The 22,557-nt window shown below is 45.7% G+C and overlaps 1 protein-coding gene across 2 annotated transcripts in view; it reads left to right on the forward strand.

Moving 5' to 3' along the window:
* WTIP (WT1 interacting protein) overlaps positions 1-22,557 on the forward strand; it is an 83,390-nt gene that overhangs the window by 15,662 nt on the left and 45,171 nt on the right. The window contains exons 2-3 of one of the 2 annotated variants that reach the window (XM_085072049.1): positions 14,240-14,341; positions 19,624-20,433. In XM_085072049.1, the coding sequence (XP_084928175.1) occupies positions 14,240-14,341; positions 19,624-19,886 (365 nt within the window). In that variant the 3' untranslated portion in view covers positions 19,887-20,433. Of the gene's footprint in view, positions 1-14,239; positions 14,342-19,623; positions 20,434-22,557 lie in introns of those variants that run through there. The other variant, XM_085072048.1, reaches the window with a different exon arrangement.

The raw sequence follows: 22,557 nt of genomic DNA on the forward strand, positions 1-22,557 counted from the left end.
CAATCTGTTTTAACTGAGGATCAACAATGATTCCTTTTCTAAAAGGGACAATTAGCTCCTCTGCAGAAAGTATAAAATCCTTCATCTGTCAAGGGTGCCAGTGGGAGAAGTAAGGGATGTGCAGGGACCAGCTTGGTACCAGCTCTGAGCTTCACTCTTAACATTACAGAAAAAGCACAGTGGAGAGTTTCATCATCAGTTTGGTAAAAGCTACCCTTCTTTTCATGGATATAATTACAGAAGAGGCTACATTCATCTACAAACAAAGGCTCTTGTAATTTTTTTTAAGAAAAAATAAATTTAAACCCCCTAACAGCTACACTAATTCTTTTAGCTAGTTTTCAAAAGATAAGTTTTGTGGGTTGTGTTAGTTGCTTTGTTGGGTTTTTTCCAAGGGAGCATTGAGGAACCTATTTTGTAGTGAATACAGTGAAAGGAGAAATTCCAAAAGGGCTTTTGTGCAATTAAGGGAATGTTTGCATTAGGTTATGCTGCAGTGATTTAACACATGAGAAGGAAAAATCCCAACTGAGTGATTTACACACTGATCTCAAATGTTTTGATTAAAGGTCAGACTCAGAAATGCATTTATGCTTATTTTTAAGTCCAAAGAGAATCCACTGGGGAGTTAAATCTCTAAGTAGGCATTTAATGTGTAAATATTCACAGGTAGCTCTTTACTTTGCCATGTCATTTTACTGTGAATGTAGACAGGGTGAGATTTACATGGAAGCTGAGTCCAGACTCTACCGGTGCCTACAATAGGGGAGAGCATTTCTGTAGACTGACCTAACTTTGAATATTGCATAAATAAATTCCGTACTTTACTGACTTGTAGGAGTTCTAAAGTAGGTAGGGAGAAGAATAGTAGTCATGAAAACTGGTTGATTTTTTTCAAGGATTGCAGTCTCCAAGCTCAGGAATGGTCCATCCTGACATGCAGGAAATGGCAAGACGCCTGCACGGATGAGCAAGGGTTTCTGAAGAAAGAAATTAAAAGGATGTAATATGTAAGAGGTGGAAGCAGGGATTGGTGACCTGGCAGAGGGGGGGCAGTATAAAAACACTGCCAGAGAACACATGGTTGGGGTCAGGAGCCACAAGGCTCATCTGGAGCTGGCTCTGGTGAAAGATGGGGAAGTCAAGGAGTACTTCTGCAGATATGTAGTGAAAGGAAGAGCAGGGAAAACGTGGAGCAGAGGTGCTGGGTTGGCCTTCTGTGATGAAAACGCTGGTGAATTAAGGGAGAGCAGTGGTGCTTGATCTCAGCTTTGGTAAAGCTTTTGGTGCTGTCACCAGTAACGTCCCTCTGGACAAACTGGTGAAGTATGGATCATGAGATGGACTGAAAACTGGCTGAGCTCAGGTGTGACCAGCAGGACAAAGCTGAGTTGAAGCCAGTCACTAGTGGTGCACTTCAGAAGTCTATGCTGGAGTCAGTAGTGTTTGACATCTTCACTACTGACTGGGGTTATGGGACAGAGTACCCCTCTAGGCAGCTGGCAGATTGTACCACAGTGGGAGGACTGCTTGATAGATTGGACTGGAATGGGAACCTCATGAAATTCAACACAGGGGAAACGCAGAGTCCTGTACCGGGGGAGCCTCAGCCTCATGCAGTGCTGGGAGCTCACTGGCTGGAAGCAGCTCTTCAGAAAGGCCATCTGGGGTCCAAGGTGTGCATTTGGCAAAGGAAACCAACAGCATCTGGAGCTGGAGTTCAGACTGACCATCCTGTATCATGGGGATACTGAAGCTGGATGTGTGTCCTGGATGTCCACCTGGGAGCCAGGTGCACACGTGCTTGGTCCAGCCTCAGAGTCTGGGCAGTTTGCCCACAAAAGCTGTGTCTGAGCCAGGAGCTGGGAGTGGGGTGTGTCAGCTTGTGGTGAGAGTCTCCTGGGTGGGAGATGCTCCAGCTCCCACCCAGTGCCCAAATGGAAGGTCCCTCTGTGGGATGGGAGCCTGTGGGGAGCTTGGGTCTCATCCAGGCTTCCCCAAGGCAGCCTCTCCAGTGCCCTCTTCTCAGGTGGATCCTCTGAAACCTCAAAGGGCACCAGACAACCACCACATAGTTCATAATCAGATGTGAATTATCTTCTATTGCTTTTGTCATGACCCTAATCTGAACCGCTGCTTCAGTAGTAGGGAAAATACCACTGACATTGCACGTGAGGTTTCCACTGAGCTCTCCAAGGATGGGTGCTCAGGCAGCAGCTGAGGTGAAAGGAGTTGCCTCTCTTTATCACATCTCTGTGTTGCTGAGTGTTTAATTAAAACCAGATAGAGGAAAATTTCTCACACTGTTTCCAATTTTTTAGTGGTTTCACCTGCTGTTGAAAATTGCATCAAGACAGCAGTAAAGGGATGATGTAAAGAGGAATGAATGCTCCTTTTAGTGGCTGTGAATAGAGGCTTCTCATATCAGTTAAGTGTTGACTTATAATTATGAAAAAATTGCAGGTTTCTGTTATTTTTTAGCCAGTCCTCTAAGACGTAAATTAACTAACATTTCACCACTTCATGTAACCTTTCAAAATAGAGAAGGGAGGTTTGGCTGATGAAATTGCATAAGATCACATTTATTTGGAGATGTTTACTGTAACTAACAAAGTGAAAAATTACCTTCCTAACCCTTTTCTATCTGCTCACTCTTTCCCTGGTTATGCAGTTCTTGACAAAGTTGGTTTTGGGTTTTTTTTGTCTTTTTTTGCTGTTTCTAGACAGATTTTTTTAAAGAATCGTTATACCAGGGGAGTTTTCTCTTATATGTGCTTTAGTTGTATTTTTGTAAGAGTTGCTAGAAATTTAGCCACAACTCCTTTGCTGTCTTATGACTGTGGGTGGTGTAGTGGATGAGTTACTTACTAAATAAGAGATGTTTGGGTGGTGAGGTGTCAGGAGTGGGAGAGAAGAGCTTCTCGTGTCTTTGCTTTGACTTGAGTCTGGCATCAAGCTTACAAGAAACTGAGTCCATCTTCCAAAAGTCAGCCTGAAAAGAGGTTGCCTGGCTGTCTTGGCATGCAGATGGTGAGTAGGGTGAGTGTGGAGAAGGCCCCCAGTGTAGTTCTGGCAACAGACCTGTTGTGGTGTGGTTGGGTCCTGCAGTGCTGAGTGGCAGCTGATTTGTGAAGACAAGACTTGTTGGGCGCCAGTGCCAGCACTGTGCACAGGGATCATTTGCAAAGATAAATCCTTTCCCCACATGCAAATAGTCTTTGACAGGAGCCATTGAGGCTAGGGGTATTTCCCTGTTTGCATCTTGGTGCCAAGTGCTCTTGCAGGACATGTGTTCTTTACTAGCAGCAGCTTAGCACTTCAGCTGAGTGGCTGCAGGTTTCTCTGTAGAGGTTGTGGGCCAAGACTTTGGCTGCAGATGCAGTGGGCAGGTTGTGAAAAGAGCAGATGATGCCAAAACCCTGTTGTAGGTGGGGGTTGCCTTCTGTGCCAGGTCCTTTCCAAGCTAAGTCAGTGTCTTGGATGTTGTTCCCTCAGTGCCCAGGTTGTGCACAGGAGCCAGGCTTTTGTGTCAGTGGACTGGCTGTGAGAGCAGAAAAGGTGGGTGGCAAAAAAAGTGTGCTTTTAGACACACCGTCTGCCAGCTCTGGCTGGTGGTTTGTCACTGAGTGGGAGACAGCTCATAACTGAGGGCATAAGCAGAGTCAACATATGCTTCTTAGTTGGGTGCTCTGACCATGCCCATTTCATGCTTTTTTCATCAGAGAAAACTAGCCCTGCTCTTTTTTTTTTTTTTTCAATTTTTGTCATTTTACACCCACTTTGCTCCCATTTTGTGTGAAGATGACAGCCTAGGTCAAAGTAGGGGAGAGGGGTGGTCCTGAGTGTAGTATTTGTGCCTTTCTGGATCATTCATTGATACTATTTGGATGTGGATCAAGTGTGTGCTCACATTCATGTTGAATGAGCCAGACCACATATCCTGGAGTTCATTCCAGCTGCTGGAGAGCAGACTGTTACCTGATCCAGGACTGACACTATCTGATCCAGCAAAAAGTCAAAGCGGTCCAGACAGAAGATACCTGACCTAGCAGAAATGCTGCCAATATGAGGTTAACTATCAGTACTTTACACTGTGTGGCATCTTGTTGTATGGTGCTAGGAGTTGTAAAGCTGCATTTATTCAGGCATTGGAACATGGCTTCTTGTGCTGCTGCCCATGTCAGTGGAAGGTTTGGTGTCAGTCAGAGACCTGTCCACTCCTGCAGGTCTGGGTGGTGCTGGGGTGACCAAGTCCCTGAAGGTGAGAATGGAGCTGAAGTCCTCTCATGGTTATGGAAAGCTCAGAGTTGCCCTCTTGCAGGAATCATTGTAGGCAGGAGTCTGACTAAAGCCTGGAACAACCCCTTGCCCACCTTGGATCTGCCTTGGAGGGCAGCTGAACACATGGACAGTGTGTTGATTTCCTAACTTTCACTTTTCCCCCCACCATCTGAATTCACAGGCAGGAAGTGAGCCTATATCTGTAGCATTTAGTGTTGCTGTTTCCCAAAGGTAGAAGAGGCAAAATTAGAATATCCTGTTTACCGTCATTCAGGCTGTATTTGACCAACTGTCCCAAGGGTTCTCAACTTGCTAGATCAGGACAGGCTTTTCTTACAGTCTGAGCATCTTCCTGTCTGAGTGGACTGGAGGAGTGTGGCTGTTTGCACTAGCTCTGAGCACCTCCCTGGGCCGAGCCTTACAGCTGCAGAGGAAACAGCTTTTCACCGTAGCCAAGGTGGGGAAGCTGAGGCTTGCCAGGCACTTCAGAGCTAAAGTCCTTCATGATGAAAGGTGGGAGAAACCTATGGCAAATTACTTTCTGAAATGGTTTTTCCTGTACCTTACAGGAAGGTGCATTCCTCCTCCTGAGGTTCTCAAAGCATCCTTGAGTCACTGGACTTGAAGTAATTGAAAAAAACTGGTTCAGAGCATTGAGGTGACAGAGATTTTTAAGGCACCTTCAGCTTTCCTTAAGTGAATAATTCAGTCTTTCTAAATAGCATGGTATAATACCTAGCTAAAAATAATGCATGTTTGTGTTTCAGCAAACCTGTTTATGCTTTGGGAATACTAAAGAACTTCCCTGGGATGGGTGAGAACTGTGGAGAGGTGTCAGCACCTTTGCTGGGTGGGTGCTGGAGCTGTGGTGCTGTGGTGTCTGTGTAGGGCTGGGCACTGCTCGTGGAAGGAGCTGCTGAGTTTGTAACCAAATGTGGTTACGTAATTCCATGCCTTTTCCAGACTGTCGTGCTCGTGCTTGAAATAGACCGTTATCTAAGAAAATAGAAAAGTGCACCTGGAAACTTTTAGACTAGTCTCCTTGTTTAATCATGGACCCATTTTAAATATGTCGAGGAAGGCAGCTGTAATATATGACTTATTCTGCCATATATTAGAGTGATGACTCATATGTGCAATGTCAGGAGAGTGTAATGAAAAGTCTCTCCAACTTGATGTCTGTGCAGCTGATGTTTGCAGCTCTGACATGCTGTGGAGTTCAGGGTATTTGGGCAGCATTGCTGGTGCTTTCAGCATCACTGTTTTTACCTGGTTGCACAGATTTTTGTCAGCTGAAGTATTTGAATTGATTCTGTCTTTTCCGTGTTATCTCAGAAGCCTTTTTCTCTGAAGACCACAGAGGTGTCAGTGACTCACATTTAAAATAGAAAAGAGCCAAAACAGAAACCAAAGGTAACTAAGAATGTCAAAACTGGAAAAGGGGGCTGGTGCAGTAGGTTTTCTGACTGGTTCTATGCTGTGAACGCTGTCACTTATATAGGAAAAACCTGCAATGTGTAGATGAATACACTATTATTGATGTGTGGCATCAGCACAAAGGAAAGACTAAGACAATCTGAGCCTTAAATATTTAGTTTATTTGCTGTAATAAAACTGTCTTAATGTCTGTAAACCAGTCACTGGAAAATAAAACTTAATACAAGCTTAAATAAAACGTAAAAGGTCTACAGTCTGACCTGCCAAAGTCTGAAGTAATGACAGGATCAAGCATCTCGCCCCAGAGCTCGTGTGATCTCCAGTTGGTAAAACCAGAAACTGGTGTAAATTGCAGTATCCATGCTAATTAAAAGCCAAGCAATTTTTTTTTGGGGGGGGGGAATCTCCTCTGTCACCCTCTGCAAACTGCCACTTCTTCTGTTGCCCGTTCTATTGGGACATCCAGTGTGAAGGTCTGCCCTCTTCCTCAGTTTGAGTATAGAACTGGGCAGGATACCCCTAGTGCTTTACACCAGCTTCCCAGCAGGGGAATTTGCCCAGGAGTCCTGTGCAGCATTGGATGTTGGTATTTGACCTGTCTGGAGTGAAAGCAGGAGCTGTGGGAGCATTGCTCACTTCTGCTGCCTGTGTTCCCTGCCTGTGTGTGTGCTGGGCTCACCTGACACTGGGTGTGGGGCTGTGTCCTCCTCTGCCAGCAGTTCTACAAGCTCCAGTTTTTGGCCCTAGCCTGCCTTCCCCTGATTGCTACTGAACTGTGCTAGAAAGTCAACACTCCTCAACTGGCTGAATTAGAAATGTGATTACACTCACTGTGCTCCAGGAAAAGTAAGTGTGGTTTGAGCTGGAGTGCCTCATTGATCTGATCCCTGTGGGCTGTAAGAGGGTTCATGTCCACTCAGATATTCAGCAGTGGAAGGGCAGTAGGACAGGGAATGTGACTTACAGACACACTTTTCCCTCCAAGTTCTTCATTCCCAGTGGTGCTCTCCTTTACCACCCTAGCTGTATGTGTCTCCTTGCTTTGATAGTCCCAGTCATCACAAGGTACTTTTAGAAACAGGATTTTTTTCTGTCTTTATTTTTGGTTAATACTTTGGTTGCTAGTTATTTGCAAGTCCCTTTGTGCTGTGGTTGTCAGCAGGAGCATGAGCCTTGAGCAGTCACCTGAGCTCTGAATCCCAGACAAAGCACCCCAAAGTGGCACAGCCGATGGAGCAGCCATGAGAACTCCTCTGTCTTCCACTTCATTGCCTCAGTGGCAAAAGATTTTTCTAAAAATGCCAAATAAGAAGTATAAATCACCCTGGAACTGCCATGCACTAAATCAAGGCACAGAGAAATGAATGAATATTTGTAAAGCGAGCGTCAGTGTAACTAAAACAGTGCGGGGAACAATGGGCCTGTGCTCGGCCTTGTGCCGTCGGGAGGCTCCGCACAAAGGGGAGCTCTGCAGAGGCACCGGCTGCAGCCCGGGCAGGATGAACCCTGCAGATAGTGTCAGTAATTTCATGCTTCAGAGCAGTAATTTCACATACTGTATGAAGCAATAAGCATTTGCTGTGCTGGCTTCAGGCTTTCACTGTGCGATGGGGTGGATCTACTTCAGCAGTAACAAAAGCCTTGCAGTCTCCAGCAGCTGCTAATCAGAGCTGATACTGGCTCCATGGCATCTCCACTCTGCAGTGCTGGCCTGGAGCTGGTTTAATTCACCAGCACAGACATGCCCTGGGCTCAGAGCTGCTAAACTAGGGAGTCAGGGAGAGTGGTATTTGAAGCTTGTTTCTGTGGCCTTCTGTGTTCCTGAAGACTTGCTGGTCACCTCACCCTACATTTGAAACTCGGGAAAGTTTAAGGACAAAGCAGAACAGACAGCATGTATGGCTGCTTTCAGAGCAAGCTGGAATAGGCTGAGTCCTGCTGGCAGCGTCAACCCCTCAGGCAGGTAGAGCTTGGCTCCTGTGCTCTGATCAGTGCTGTCATTCCTGGAATTTGGCCCAATGCTTTCCTTCCTGGCCATGACCTCTCCCAGCAGCTTTGTCCTATGCAAGCCTCGTTAAGCAACAGGCAGAGTGGAGGTAATGAAGGTTGTTCCAGAACCTAGAGCTTTGCTTCTGCAAAACTTCCAATGAATGTGAACTTGCTGCATTTGTAACCAAACATAAATCAATTTCAAATTTTGATTTTTCTGAGTCAAGTTACCCACATGCATCCCTTCTGTGTATTAATTGAGTAAAGCCTCCTGTTGCAGGCAGGCACTCAAGTGATGGCGATCTTTTTAAGTCAACCGATGCATATCTCAAGGGCCTAAATAATTTATTTTGTATTCCTTGAGGAGGAAAGCAAGGTCAGGGGCAATCTCAACAAGGTTTAACAGTGACAGCAAGAAGTTTCCCAGTCCACAGGATGCTTCTTGCCTTGCTTTACTTAAGCTGTGATTTGTGTTGGGTGTTGTGGCCCATGTTCCCCCAGTTCAGCGCACACCAGCACAGTCACTGCAGGGAGCCCATGGGGACTTCCAGGCTGGAGTTGTGTTGCCGGGTGGGGTCAGCTCCCTCCTGGCTCTTGGGTGTTGGGGTGCCAGGTGTGGATGGGCTGGGGCTCGGCAGGGCAGCCTAAAACATTTACTTTGAGCATTTCCCACTTTTCTTAGTCTGTCATTTTCAACCTTAATTCAAGTGGTGGTGTCTCCTGATCTTCCCTGGGGCACAGGGGAGTCCCTCTTTGTATCATTATTATCACAGGACAAGCTGCTGTGTCTGGTTTGTATTTATTTATAACTTGTACGTACCAGATTTTGTTTTGTGTTAGATGTTGAATCCTTTGTACATTTGTGAGGTATCTGCCAGGTAACAGATTAAAGCTCTCCAGTGAGAGCTACCCATGGTGGCGAGGGCTGGGAGGGTTCCCTGGGCTTGCCTCCCTGTGTCTGCCCTGTGTCTGCCCTGTGCAGGTGCCTCGTGTCTTCTATCTGCGCCTGGCTGAGGGATGACGTGTGTGTCGGAAGATTGCTCCTCCTGTGGTTGTTGGAAGCAAAGGAGAATTTTTCTCCCCTGAGGTCACCTCTGGGATCTGAGCTGCCACAGCCCAGCACATGCACAGGAGCTGCCACGAGCTCAGCAGGTGCTGCGGCAGCAGTGGCACAACTGCCTGGGCTCGGGGCATCTCTTCACTGTGTACCTGGTTCTTTAGCAGAACACTTTTCTAGGTGGTAGCAACACCCTGTGTGAGCTCTGCAGGCAGCATGGGAATACCTCCCCTGGCCAGGGGCACCTGTAGGTGTCTGATACAGCCCCTCCACAGCCCTCTGCTCTTGTAGCTCTTGCTGCAGTTTGGCTTCTTGAGCTTAGTTAAGGCTTCTCTCCTTCATTCTTCCTGCCCCATAGCAGTGGGTTTCTGTTTCCCTGCCCCTGTGCCGTGGATAGGCCACAGGTGTGGAGGATCTTGTTTGGGGCTTGTGCAGAGACGGAATTTTCCTATCTGAGAGAAGAAAAGGGGGTTTTTCAGTGGCCCAGTATGATGTTCATCCACCCTTTTCCCAGAACTGCAGAGGCAGGGAGGGAGTCATCTGTGCCATGTGTTAGTTGTTAATTTTAGGTTTACCATAACTCTTGATGACAGGGCTTGGTTGTTTCCTACTGTAAGCAGCATGTAGCAGTTATCCTGGAGGTACGGTGTGGCTGTAAGACAGTGAAGCTGCAGCTCATCCCTGAGCTGTGGTGCTCTGTCTGTGCTAGCTGGATTCTCCCAGCTCACACTGCCTACTGGAGTTGAGAGACCACATGGTACCATTTTTCTTGCATTTGTGCTAAACCTTTGCCTTCAGGTTACATAAGGATGACATTAGGCACAGGCTGAATTCCCTGTATGTCTGAGGATGGCCAGCTTGGCCAAAAAGGTTGTTAAATATCGGCCATAATATGCACTGCATTTCACAGCCTTTTTCCCAATTCTGGCTGCCTGGTCAAGTGTCTATGAAGCAGCAGCCTGCACTGGCATGGCCAAAAGAGCATTCCAGGATTTGATGTACGGGTCCCAAACTGAACATCTTGTAATGCACAGGCTACTACAGGGAACTCTTACAAGTACAAGCTGGCTGAAAAATCACAGTATCTTCTCTAGGTTGTTGCTGATATCTTTGCTAGTTAAAATGTATTGTCTTTGGTCTCATGTCTGGAGCAAAGTCACTGAGCACATCAAAGAATACCTGTCTGATGTTCTGCTGGTGCTGATATTTGTATTTGCTGGTGTGTGTTACCCAGAGAGCATTGTGCCTCTGACAGCTCTGTTGCCATGCTGTGCTGGATGCTTGCCTGGCTTGTGTCCAGAGATGATGTTCTCACTGATGTGGTCAAGCTAGTGAAGTGAACTGGTTAAAGGTGTGGGGAGCACTGGCTGTGTGCTGGAGTCCAGCAGGGAGTCTCTAGGAACTCCTTCTCTTTCCAGTACCGTTTTTATTGGTGGTCTTTTGCTATGGTCCATGGATTGTTCAGTTTCTGCTCTCCCATTTGGTTAGACACTCTGTGAGGGTGTGAACATCCCTCCACCCCAGCCAAGGACTGCTGTGATGCAGTACTCCTGGCTCAGCCAATCTGCATGGCAACTTCGAGTATAAGCAACATCTTGTAATGTCTTTTTCTGGATAGAGACACCAGATCTGTAGGAGAGCTGATGACCTGGGTAGAAATGTAGCAGTTGATGTGTTAAAGAGCTGGGGTACAGCTGACTGCTCAGAATCGACATGTCAGGAGGGGGAAAGAATCGTGTAAAGACAGAATTTGATTTGAAGTCATGTCAAGGGAAGTGTCAGAAATGAGACACGCTTGCTCTGCAACAGAACATTCTTCATAGGCCATTTAACAAGCCATGGAATTGAATCTGGGGGGGGAAAAAGTGATGTAGCTGTTATGTCAGGGCTTCACAAACTTGCAGTGTGCAATCTGGGCTGTGACTGGTGGAAAAGCAGACCTGAGCAGCTATGTAATCAGGGCTTTTCCTAGGCAGTTATGAGCTCACACTAAACTCACACTGCAGCTGCATATATATTTTCCAAAATACACTTTTGGAATTTTACATACACTTTTTTAGTATGCTAATAATCTCTGTGGTCATTCACTCCTTGGAGAAAACAAGTTAACAAACTGACAGCTGCTCCAAACAAATCACTTGCTTGGAGAGGCCAATGCAAGTTTAACATCCACAATAAATCTTTCTTTTGCTTCTGATGGTTCAGTGCAGCAATGGCAAAGAAATGAGGTAATAACTTTCATTTATCAAAGCAGTTTGGACTAAAGTGGATTTGTGCACAAGAGTTCATAGATAGAATTGCCAGAGAGTTACAGGCTGTGGATTCCTGCTCTTCTTTGAATAGCATTAAGTGTAGATGGGAAAACGTAGTTCTGTCGGCATAACCTCACAGCCAGCCAGCCAGACCTCATCAACAGCTGGCAGTGTTGGCATGAAAAGGTGGGCAAGGAGTGCCCAGGGAGCTGGGGGAGCTCTGGAAGGGCTTCCTCCCCATGCCCAAGGGTGAACCAAGATGACAGACCAGGGCCTGATGCTGAAGTGACATCGGCTTGTTCCAGGTGTGTCCCCCGTGTTCTCTGCAGCCCCTCCTGCTCCAGGGTTCCTGCAGAGCCCCTGGGATGTGGTGGGACAGTGAGCAGGTTCCTGGGCTCTGTGCTGTTGCCGGGAGAGAGGAATTCCTGCAGCTGCTGGCTCCCGGGGTACTGTTTCCAGTCACTGTGTCCACAGTAATCAATAGCCATCTTTGATCAGTTCACCATTAACTCATGGCAAATAGCACATGTTTTCCATAGCATTTGGTTACAAATAAATGAATAGACTTGACAGGCTTGGATAAGGCAACAAATGTTCTGAAATTCCCATTTCTTGTGTTACGGCTGAGCTCACCCAAGGACTGACATTTTCTTATCACATGCTTGCAATAAACTGATGGATCTGGATGGCAACTGATGGATCTGGATGGCAACTGATGGATCTAGTTTGTCTTACAGGTTTAGCTTGGGTAACTGTTCATCTTAAAGTTACAGTTTTTGCTTCCCTAAATATCTGAAATCAGGTTCAAGATTTAAAAAATTATCAATAGATGTATTCAATTTTAAAATTATCCTTTTATTTGACAGATATTACTGTGGTCTAAAATGGCAACATTGTGACAGGATATTGAGCTAGCTGAAGGAAAGGTTAATGACCTGAAATGAGGGAGTTAAAGGTATAAAAACCAAGAAACCCTATGATTTAATGAATGGCCTTTCCATTTCAGTATTGGAATCCATACTATAGGAAAAAAATACTTTTTTTAAACTTGCCTGTATCCCAATTAATCTGATCACACTCCACAACTCATAGCAGTGGCTGTGTTGATGCTGTTTTGAACTGAAGAAGTTCAGTTTTAGAAAGGGTGTTATACTGGGGTGGCGTGGCCAGGTTTTGGTGGTGGGGTGGCATCTGTGAGAAGCTGCCAGAAGCTTCTCTGGTGTCCAGCAGAGCCAATTCCAGCTGGCTCCAGGATTGACCCAGCCTGGCCAAGGCTGTGCCCATCAGTGACAGTGGCAGCACCTCTGGGGAACGTTTAGGAAGGGGGAGAAAATCCCCATGGAATTGCAGCTGGGTGGGAGGAGCAGCTCTGCAGACCCCCAGGGCAGGGCAGGAGGGGCAGCAGCTGCTCCAGGGGCTGGAGCTGAGATTGCCCTGAGCCTGGGGTGCAGCCCATGCAGAGGCAGCTGTGCTCCTGCAGCCCATGGGGGTCCTGGGTGGATCAGAGATCCCCCTGCAGCCCCTGGAGGGCCCCACACTGGAGCAGGGGGGCCTGAAGGGGGCTGTGACCCCAGGGAACTCCACACTGGAGCAGCTCCTGGCAGGACCTGTGGCCTTGTGGAGAGAGGAGCCCATGCTGGAACAGGTTTGCTGGCAGGACCTGTGACCCCACAGGGATCCAGGCTGGAGCAGCTCCTGAAGGACTGACTGCACCCCATGGAAAGGGATCCAGGCTGGAGCAGCTGATGAAGGACTGCAGCCCACAGGAAGCTCTCAGGCTGGAGAGGTTCATGGAGGGATGTCTCTGGGGACAGGAGAGGGGCACCTGTTCATAATATGCTGATTTTTTCCCCAAAGAACTTGCATTTTTATTTTCCATATACTTATACAGAATGTTCACGGCACAGCAGAGGAGAATTCTGGAAGATAATGCCCAGTTTTGTTGCTCTCCAATTCCCAGGTTCTTAGGTGTATTGCAGTTTTGTTGGTGCCAATGATTAATGCAAGCCTGTGCATACACTTGTAGAAATAGAGCCTCAAACCACACATGGAGCACATCAGTTTCTTTAGAGTTATTTGAAGCAAAAAAATCTCCATTTTTATTTTCTACTGTAATATTTAAGAAATATCACCAGCCTTGTCTTGATGGGCTGTCGTGCTAGAATTGAATAGAGATCTATGGACATTTCAGAAAAACTTAAAAAAATCAGTAGTCACAATTGTGTGACAGGACATGGATTCTTCAGAGTTTAATTTCTTCTTCATAGGAATACAGAACCAAAATGATCCTTGAATTATCTCCCTTCCTTGGTTTGAATTTAGAGAGGTTATGCATAGGCAAAAGACTTAAAACTTTGGGGAAACAGCTTTAAATACTCCCAAAAACAAACCATCCCAAAAAACCTCTCTTTGTAGAGCTTACTGAAATCATGACCTTCTCTGTGAGTCTGCCACATGTGGAGCTAACCACTGACTTGTTGGCTCCTGGTGCTTTGGTCTCCTGAGGACTCCGTGGGAGTCATCCCTGGCATCACCAGGAGCAGGCCTGGGCAGTGAAGGTGAATTTCTGACCCCACTGAAGCAGAACTACGAGCCAGAATTTCTGCCCTGAGACCTTAAGGAAGGCAGCAGCTTTGCTGTCCGGTGTGGTGAGGTGCCAGGTTGTGTTTATAAGGTTACATCCTCTGTTGATGGGGAATTAAACAATTACCAAATGTGACTGACGGAACCATTTTGCCAGCACTGCGTGGCTTTCACTGCAGACAAACGTGCTTGATGTTGTGTTTGTGGAGAGGGCTGAGGGAGAAGTCCTTTGGGTTTGGACTGAATTGTTGTTTTATCACTGTTGTTGAATGTCATGGTGAGAAGCACTTTGAACTGAATTATTTCTTGGGCTGGCAGAGTTGTTTGCAGGGAGTGTGTGGATTTCTCTGTCCTTTCTGGTTGCACCTGTCTCCTCTGGGTTTCTGTCTTTAGCCAGCCTGAGTCTCCCTGCATTGAAACACCAGCAGAGGCTTGGCCCTTCTTAATTTTGGGTTAATTTCCATGCATTTTTTCACTCCAGCTGCCTGCTGCTCTCTTGGGTACTTAAATCTATTCAGAGTGAGGAGCTCATTGATTTAGGGCCTGATGCAGGATATCGTGAGTGTTGTGAATCAATGGCCTGAAGCTGTTTTTAGGAGCTGCGGAGGATTTTAACTTTGATTCTCTTTCTGCTTTGTAGGTATTTGTATAAAATGTGGAAAAGGTGTGTATGGAGCGAGCCAGGCTTGCCAAGCAATGGGTAACCTCTATCATACCAACTGCTTCACGTGCTGCTCTTGTGGTAAGTCAGATCTGCCATGCCCTTGTTATGTGGCTTCCTTTTGTAATATATATTCCTTTAGCAACCAGTGTACAAAGTGAGACCTCATCTTGCCTGCTTCCCCAGGCAAAATTCCCACGCAAGGCTCCAGCTTCAAAAGTTGTTTTTTATTTGCCATCTGTAAGTGTTCAATGGTGTTTTCCTAAGCAGCAGCCCAGAAAAGTAGTGTTTGGTCGTTTGAAGGGCTGCATTTACAAAATGGCTTCAACCTGGCTGTTAGAAGCACTATATGCTTTAAATCACTTGTGTTTAGTAATGTGCACGTATCATTTTTATAGAAAAAAAAGGTAAAATTTGTGCAGCCAAAAGCATATTTTTGTCACTTTCTATTAGCAAATGCGAGTCTAGTGAAGCATGTGTATTTGTCATTTCTGTATATGCACAGTGCTCAAAAATTGTTCTCTTATGGTTGAATGTGACAAGAATGAATAGAAACTGTATGTTGAGATGTCTTATGCTATTACAAGATTTTATTTTTGTGGGGGAAAACTGGATGATAAATCACTGTCTCCTACTTGCTGTTCTCAGGACCTTTTTAGGTTTCCTTTTTAATCTGAAAGAGATGCTTCTGTGTGTGATTTGGGGAAGTCCTGGCTTTGCCAGAAGAAACAGAACCTGGAAAATTCAGGGCAGCAGTTTCAGAAGTGTGCCTTAAGTCAGGCATTGTGAACTTAGTTGGAGACTTCCTCAGTGTCTTGTCTGTAACTGCTGAGAGCTCACAAATCCTCACCAAGCTCCAAGGGAAGTGTGAGAGCTCCATTTTCAGGAGTCAGGTGATTTTTATAGACACGTCTAGTGAGGTTCCTTATATATGAAAATATCTGCCTGGATATTGAAGATCATGTTGTGATACATTTACACAGAAAGAGATTTATTCTGAGAAGAATATACTGAGCAAAAATTGTTTATAAAAAGGCTTAATTATGGATTAGAAAAAGAGTAAAAGATTTTTGGCATACAATCAAATGAGTTGATAATCAAAAGAACATTGTAAAGTTCACTTGTGACAGGAAAAGTGTTTTCTTTTCTTCTGAGATTTGTACTGATAAATACTGGTTTAAAGAAACCTGCAACCTGAACATTGAATTCGCTGACCTTTCTAAATGACTCTGGACTATTACCAGATGCAAGGTTGAACTCATCTCAAACCTGCAGGGATTGCTCCTGACTTTGCTCTACTCTGACAGTAAGTGAGTAGCTTTTTTGTTGGCTCCCAAAGTGAGCAGCATCCTGCTTAGCGAAGGATTACAAAATAGGATATCAGATAATGTCTATCCACTCATTGCCAGCATTAACTGAACCTAATTGCATGGCTGAATTCCAGCTTCCTCTCTGGGGCAGAAATGTTGTTTTTAAGTACTCAGCCTGCATGTTTGCTACCATGGGGATCTGTATGCCGGCCACTGCTCCTTAGAAAAATGTATAAGGGACAAGAAGTGTATTTTAACGGCAAAATACAAACACAACCTAATTATTTAAACACACAACAAGCTTTTCTGACTGTTCTGGTGAGGTGTGTGTGTGTGGCCAGTGTACACCTACCATGGGGCAACTTGAGACATGTCCTCTTGGAGCATGGTTTGCTCCACCCCACAGTGCCCTGGAATTTGGTGATTCAGGAGGCTTCCCATGAGTCACCACACGCACAGGGAGATGCTTCAGGTTGTCTTCCAAGCCTCTCCCTGTGCTGCTCTGGGCTGCAGGGCCCAGCTGTCACCCACCAGGATGGTTCACATGTGAGAATGTCTTGGATTTCCTTCTGTCTGCAACCTCTGATAGAACCCCCTTGGGAGGGGAGTGTTTGGGCACTGGAGAGGGGCTGTGCTGCTGACGAGTGCAGGTAAAACACCTGATCAAAGCTTAGCTTCAGCTACATTCATGGGTAAGCCTAAAGTGGAACTTTTCCTCTCAACTCACCTCTGAAATAGGATCAAATGGCATAGCTGGGAAGAGGGGGTTGCATTAACTCTTTAGTTTCTCGCTATATTTCGGACTGTGCAGCCCATGGAAAACCCAGAGTGATTCAGTATGGTGCCAGTAGCTCCAGACCTTGGGACCAAGGTGTGCAGGTCCTGTCTCTGGGAACAGCACCCTTGAGAATGGTGCGGAAAAGGCTTTACAAGAGCTCTTGTACAAGCAACCAACTGGGAACTTCTTACAGTACTCCAGTTTATGAACAGGGAGCTCATTTTGTGACATTGGTGGGACCTATCCTGAGCTGTAGGTTTGGTGCCCACCTTTAAATGGATGAGGGTAACCCCAGAGGGCCCAGAAGAACTTACATAGGTGATTAAAGGCTGGAGAAAAGCTAATCACAAGAGCTCAGTGTATTTTGGGTATCTGAAGTTATGCGAGGGACATGTGGCTGGAGCCTGTAAATAGTTGAACCATAAAACAGCATTGGAAAGTGGTTGCATATGTACTAGAGACAAACACAAGAGAGCTCTTTTCTGGAGGCTGAAATTACACAATTCAAATAGGAAATCAAGGATAGTTTTTCTATAATGAGGATGATTAACTTCTGGAACAAAAAAAGCAGGAGAAGTGGCAGATTCTCTATTCCTTGTTTTCAAATTAAGACCAAATGTCCCTTTTAAGGGACTATTTTAAGTTGAGCCAAGCTTTAGGTGATAGAGTGATCATTAATGATCTTTGTTAGGCAAGGGTCACAACACACACACACAGGTGCTTCTTCTGAGACTTTGGCAGGAGACTAGAGATGTCCATTGGTTTTCTCTGCTTAAACCAGTGTACATGCTGTAGTTCCTGTGCGTATTTATGGGGTGGTTGGCCCTGGCTGGACACCAGATGCCCACCAAAGCCTCTCTATCCCTGCCATCCTCAGCTGAATGTGCAGAGAAAATGGGGCACAGCTGCCTCTGCATGGGCTGCACCCCAGGCTCAGGCCAATCTCAGCTCCAGCCCCTGGAGCAGCTGCTGCCCCTCCTGCCCTGCCCTGGGGGTCTGCAGAGCTGCTCCTCCCACCCAGCTGCAATTCCATGGGGATTTTCTCCCCCTTCCTAAACGTTCCCCAGAGGTGCTGCCACTGTCATTGATGGGCACAGCCTTGGCCAGGCTGGGTCAATCCTGGAGCCAGCTGGAATTGGCTCTGCTGGACACCAGGGAAGCTTCTGGCAGCTTCTCACAGATGCCACCCCACCACCAAAACCTGGCCACACCATCATGATGCAACTTAAGACATTTGAGAGTAAGAGGACACAGTTGCCTTTCCTTATTAGTCTTTATTTTCTTCCCTCAAATAACAAGAATGATCTGAGCTCACCTCCAGCAGTTTTCAGTTTTACTTTCAATATAATGGCTGTAGAAAATAAAAGGCAATAACCAAAGAACAATAATTCTGCACCTGAAGACATCTGATTTAGATAAGGGCTCAATACTTCACCAGCTACAATTAAAAGATAAATAAAATAATATTTCAAACCCTTGGGAAAAGTTGTGGTTTGGAGACCACTCAGGCTGAAATGTGATAATGAATGATGGAGCCTCCAAGGCCTCATTTCATCACTTGGCAGTGAGCGTTTTCAACTCAGCAAAGACAAGTGCAGTTGTGCAGGGAAGTGGAAATTCTGCCTGAGTCAGTGGCCTTTCTTAGGCACTTCTTTGAATTTATCTTCAGTTTCAGTTCCAGATGCCATCTGTCAGGGTGTCCTGGTTGAAGAGGGCAGTGTGTGCCAGGACAGGCCATCCTTTACCTTCCCAGAAGCTCCCAGTGCTCTCCTTTCCCACTCCCACCATTGTTTATCACACCATTGCTGGGGGGTTTGTGTTGCTTGTAATTAAGAGGAAACCCAAAATTAGGCTCTGAGCCCTCTGTGAGGGCTCCAGCCTTGCCAGTGTGGAGGTGTGAGGGTGGAAGGGGAGTTATTGGGGTCTCCTGCAGTGATAGTGGTTTCCTCTTTGAGGACATGAATGTAGAAAGATGAGGAAGTATTACAGATACAAATATAGAAGTCTCCTGTTTATTTACAGTAAATAAACAGGAGACTCTGTCCCCTTTAGACATTTGGTAAAATGCTCAGACGGTAAATCTCTTCATTGTCTTCCTAGGTTTTGGCAACTTTGGGGAAAAAAACCCTCAGATTTTTATTGATTCGGAGTTGTACAGGATCTCCTCCAGAAAAGGAGCTCTCACCAGGAAACTGAGATTAGAATTAATATAGAAAGGAAGAGTAGATGACTTACTGGGCATGTTTTCTGTGCTGCTTTTCTGTCTCAAATGTGTTCAGTGGGCTCTGGATGGCTGAGCCTTGTTCCCGTAGCTGAGCAACTTCAGCATCTCAGATCCTTCCTCTGTCAGTAGATTTTTGCCCCATCTCTGTAAACCCCTACAGCTTTCTGCCTAAAGCTGTCCTCCTCAGACAGCTTTTTTCCAGAGGTCAAATAATTCTCTTCAGGTAAGGTAGAAGCCAAAGTGATCTGATTTCCTGAGATCCAAGTATTTCAATGTAGATCTTGATTCACAATCTCTTAGAGGAAACAACTGAAGCTTGTTAGGATGGTTTTTAAATGCAGATTCGCTCTCAGCCCTGACACCAACAGAACCTCTTTTAGGCCTTGATTCAGCAAAACACTTAGATGTGTTTAAATATGTTGTATTACTCATATGTAAAATTGCTTTGCTGAATCTTAAATAACAGATATTAATTCAGGCAGCAGCATACTCTGTTCCTTCTGTTAAGTGTGAAATCTTGGCTTTGGCAGGGGTTCATTTGCAGATTTTGCTTATGGAAGACAAGAGCTGAAAAATATTTGCCTGAAAAGCTCATAGTCTAATTCCTGTTGATAGATTTCAGAGCATGACAGGATTTCTTGAAGGATAATTGCTGTAATGCCAGATTGCTTGTGTGAGCTAAGTGCAGGTGAACAGTTGTAGGAATTAATGGACTCTGTTTGATACTCATTGAAGAAGGTAACTTATCAGGCACCTTTAGTTTGCAGTTCATAATGCCATCCACAGTGTCTTTTCAGGCTGAAAATTTTAATCCAGTGGCAATGATGGTAGAAAGTCTAGTAAGATAAATTTTTACAGTGAGGAGTATCAGTGTGCTATTTTGTTACTCAGAGGTGTTAGAGATGGTCAGGGAATGATCTTTGCAGAGCTAAGGGTTTGAAGCCTCTGCACTTTGAGAGCTGAGACGTATTTCACCATAAAACTCAGGAACATGTTCTGCTCCCCTATGTGAAGGCAAATGTTAGAGCATGTCATTCATCTTTAATTCCAGCTTTTGCTGCTGGTTTTAAGGCACAGGAAATCATGGCAAGATCAACCAGAAACATAAAGCAAACTGTAGCATCCGAAGGGATGCAACTCTCATGTGGTGGCTGTTGCCAGCCTGGAGCACTCTCGGGGTCACTCAGCACTTTCATTTCAAGAGACAGCTCATCAAGATGTCCCAGTTCAGGTGATGATGGGCAGTGCTGCTGCCTTTGTCCAGCCTTCACAGGCTCATCCAGGTCTCTGGGAGGGAATCCCAGGAAGCGCTGACAGCACTGCTGGTTTCAAAGGTCCAAGTGGGACAACCAAAGTGGGAGTATTGTTATTATTACCCTGAGGGTAAGAAGGCACTTCTGAACCAGCTCATGCCCTCAGCTGATGGGAAAAGGGAATCAGTTCATGGTCACAGGCACAACCTGCCTTTTCACTTCTGTCTGAGGCCACTAAGTGCTACTGGATGTAGATGTCTATTAATAGGAGGTTGCTCGTGTCCCAGAGAAGTTCCTTGTGACACTGGAAATGGTCTTTTGCGTATTTACTGCCCCAAGTTGAACCTTTGTTTGCTCTTGGTGGTAGTAAGGCACAGAACATCTTAAGGGAGCTGTGTCCCTTCAGTGTATATTTACAGCAGTTGGTGAGTTTTTAAAATACCCAAATTCCCAGTGGAAGGTTCATTTTTAATTCATATTTGTTCTGTCCCCACAGTGTATTTATAAGTTTGGCATGAGTCGCTGCATCCAAATTGCACACTGCCAGTACTTGCTTTGTAGCTGCAAATTATATTGTCTGTGAATATGACTTTGCATAAAATAAAATTCGGTGTCAAATCCATGAGCCTCTATAGCTCTATAGTCTTTGTCCACCTGCATTAGCACTGGTAATCCCAGTGGTACAAATGTGTGTGTTTGTGTCAGTGTCTCATCCTTGGTTCCCCGTGGCTGACTTTTCACTGATTCAGTTGCAGGTTCAGTATCTGCTCATCTTTCTGCAGCCACTTTGTGCAACGCTTCTGGGCATCAAGGGGAGAGGGATTCATGGGCATTGCTGCTAGGGGCCATGCAGTGACAGTCTGCTGGGTAGCTCCTGTCCTTGTATGCTTTCCCCTGCCATTTTCCAACCACATACTGTTGGACTGGAGCAGACTGAATGTTGGGCTTTTTGGTAAACCTGCCAGAGGCACCAGAGGCCCTGGTGCTCAAGGGCCAAGCTGAGGAGTGACTCAATGCTGTCCTGTGCTGTGGGAACATCCCTCCCAACCCCCTTGGCTCACATGCCTGCCACTGTTGCTCATCCGCGGCTCCAGCCCGCGGTTGGATTCAATCCCTGGCCACCTGGATGTTTGGTGGTTTCCAGTCCGTAACGAGCTGGCAGCAGATCCTGTTGTGTGTGGGGCAGATCCTTGGAGATGTGATTCGCAGGAAAAGCTGAGCACTGTGCAGAGGCACAAGGCTGGGTACGAGGAAGGATTTGTTGTCTGTGCCACCGACTGTGGCTGGTGTAGGCATGTCACTGAGAGAACTCCTGCTGCTGCTGCAGGAGGGCAGAGTTCTGCCTGAGTCACTCTGCAGCTCTGGGATGAGTTACAGCCTGTGCTCTGCCCCACGCTTCCCATGTAACACCTATCAGGACAGATGGATAAAGCTATTTCAAGTCTGTCTGCAGCAGCAGTCCCAGCCAACCCCCAGTGCAGAACTCACCAAAAGGAGGTGCTCACTGTAGAAAGAGGCAGTGGATGGCAGAGATGACACCTGGCTTCACGTGATTTGGGCTCCCCTGTGCAAGACTCTGAGCCATGACTGAGTCTCAGCAAAGGAATGTAGTTTTAATTTTAATTAAAAGTTCAATTTGTGTACCAGGCCATGTAAGAGCCCAAGTACCCTTGGGTACTGATTGCTAGAAAAGTGTTTTATCTTGATCCATGGTTAACCTGATAATATCTCAGGCTTTAGAAGAACAAAAACAGTGGGATGGAAAAGGGTCATCAGAAATGTTTGAGATGGGATAGATACAGGAAACTGTTCTTTATTTAAAGTTTTTTTAGTTGGGTTTTACATTTTAGGAGGCATTTTGTATTTCCCTGTATTGCTTTCTGTTGTCCCAGGTAGCTCTGGCCCAGCAGGGTACTGATCTGTGTGCTGGGCTTGAAATAAAGCAGTCTATTGCTGGGTCCCTCCTACAGATTGTGCTGTAAATGTTAAGTCATGGCATGAGATGTTTTCAATTCAGTAACCAATTTAAACTTAGTACAGCTCTAGGAGAGAGCCTGTTTTTTAGGGATGGCTCATCTGGGTTGCCTTACTTCCATGGGGACATTCCAGATATTTGAAGGTCCACATGCTTAAAGCTTTTTTCGGTTGAGTTGTTGTATGTCTTGATCCAGAGTGTTGCTCTTCTCTGAAAGCTGCTTTAGTAGCCCTGGTAGAGCTGGAGGCTCAGTCCCAGGGAAGGGTGGTAGGGATCAGGAACTGGCTGATAGGGAATTGGGAAAACCTTCTGCTCTCTACTTCTGGTGATCAGAGGGCATGTGATCAGTAGGTGGTTGGTGGTTTATATCTGTCTCCTTGTTTCCTTGAAAGGCTGTAATTGCATTCTGCTATTAATGATTCCAGCCTGAAATATATGGCTTTTGATGGTTATTTTAATTGATGGGGGCTGCCTGGCAACTCAGGATGGAAACTTTGCACTGTGTTGATTGACTGACCATAGATGTATTCCTTCCCCAACATTTTTGTATTCATAATGTGGAACCAATCACTGACAGCGTCTGTGATCCTTTCAGGGGTTGGAAAACACATAAAGTACCAAAAAAATTTGCTTTAATTAACAAGGTTTATGTCTCTGATTTTTATATCTGTAAAAACTCCAGAAAACCTAATCACTTCCCTGCACAGTTTTGTGGGTCTGAGATGTCACCTATTGACTAGAGTAACAAGATTTGGTA

The sequence above is a fragment of the Lichenostomus cassidix genome, chromosome 11, assembly GCF_008360975.1.
Source record: "Lichenostomus cassidix isolate B80296 chromosome 11, HeHo_3.0, whole genome shotgun sequence".
NCBI lineage: Eukaryota > Metazoa > Chordata > Aves > Passeriformes > Meliphagidae > Lichenostomus > Lichenostomus cassidix.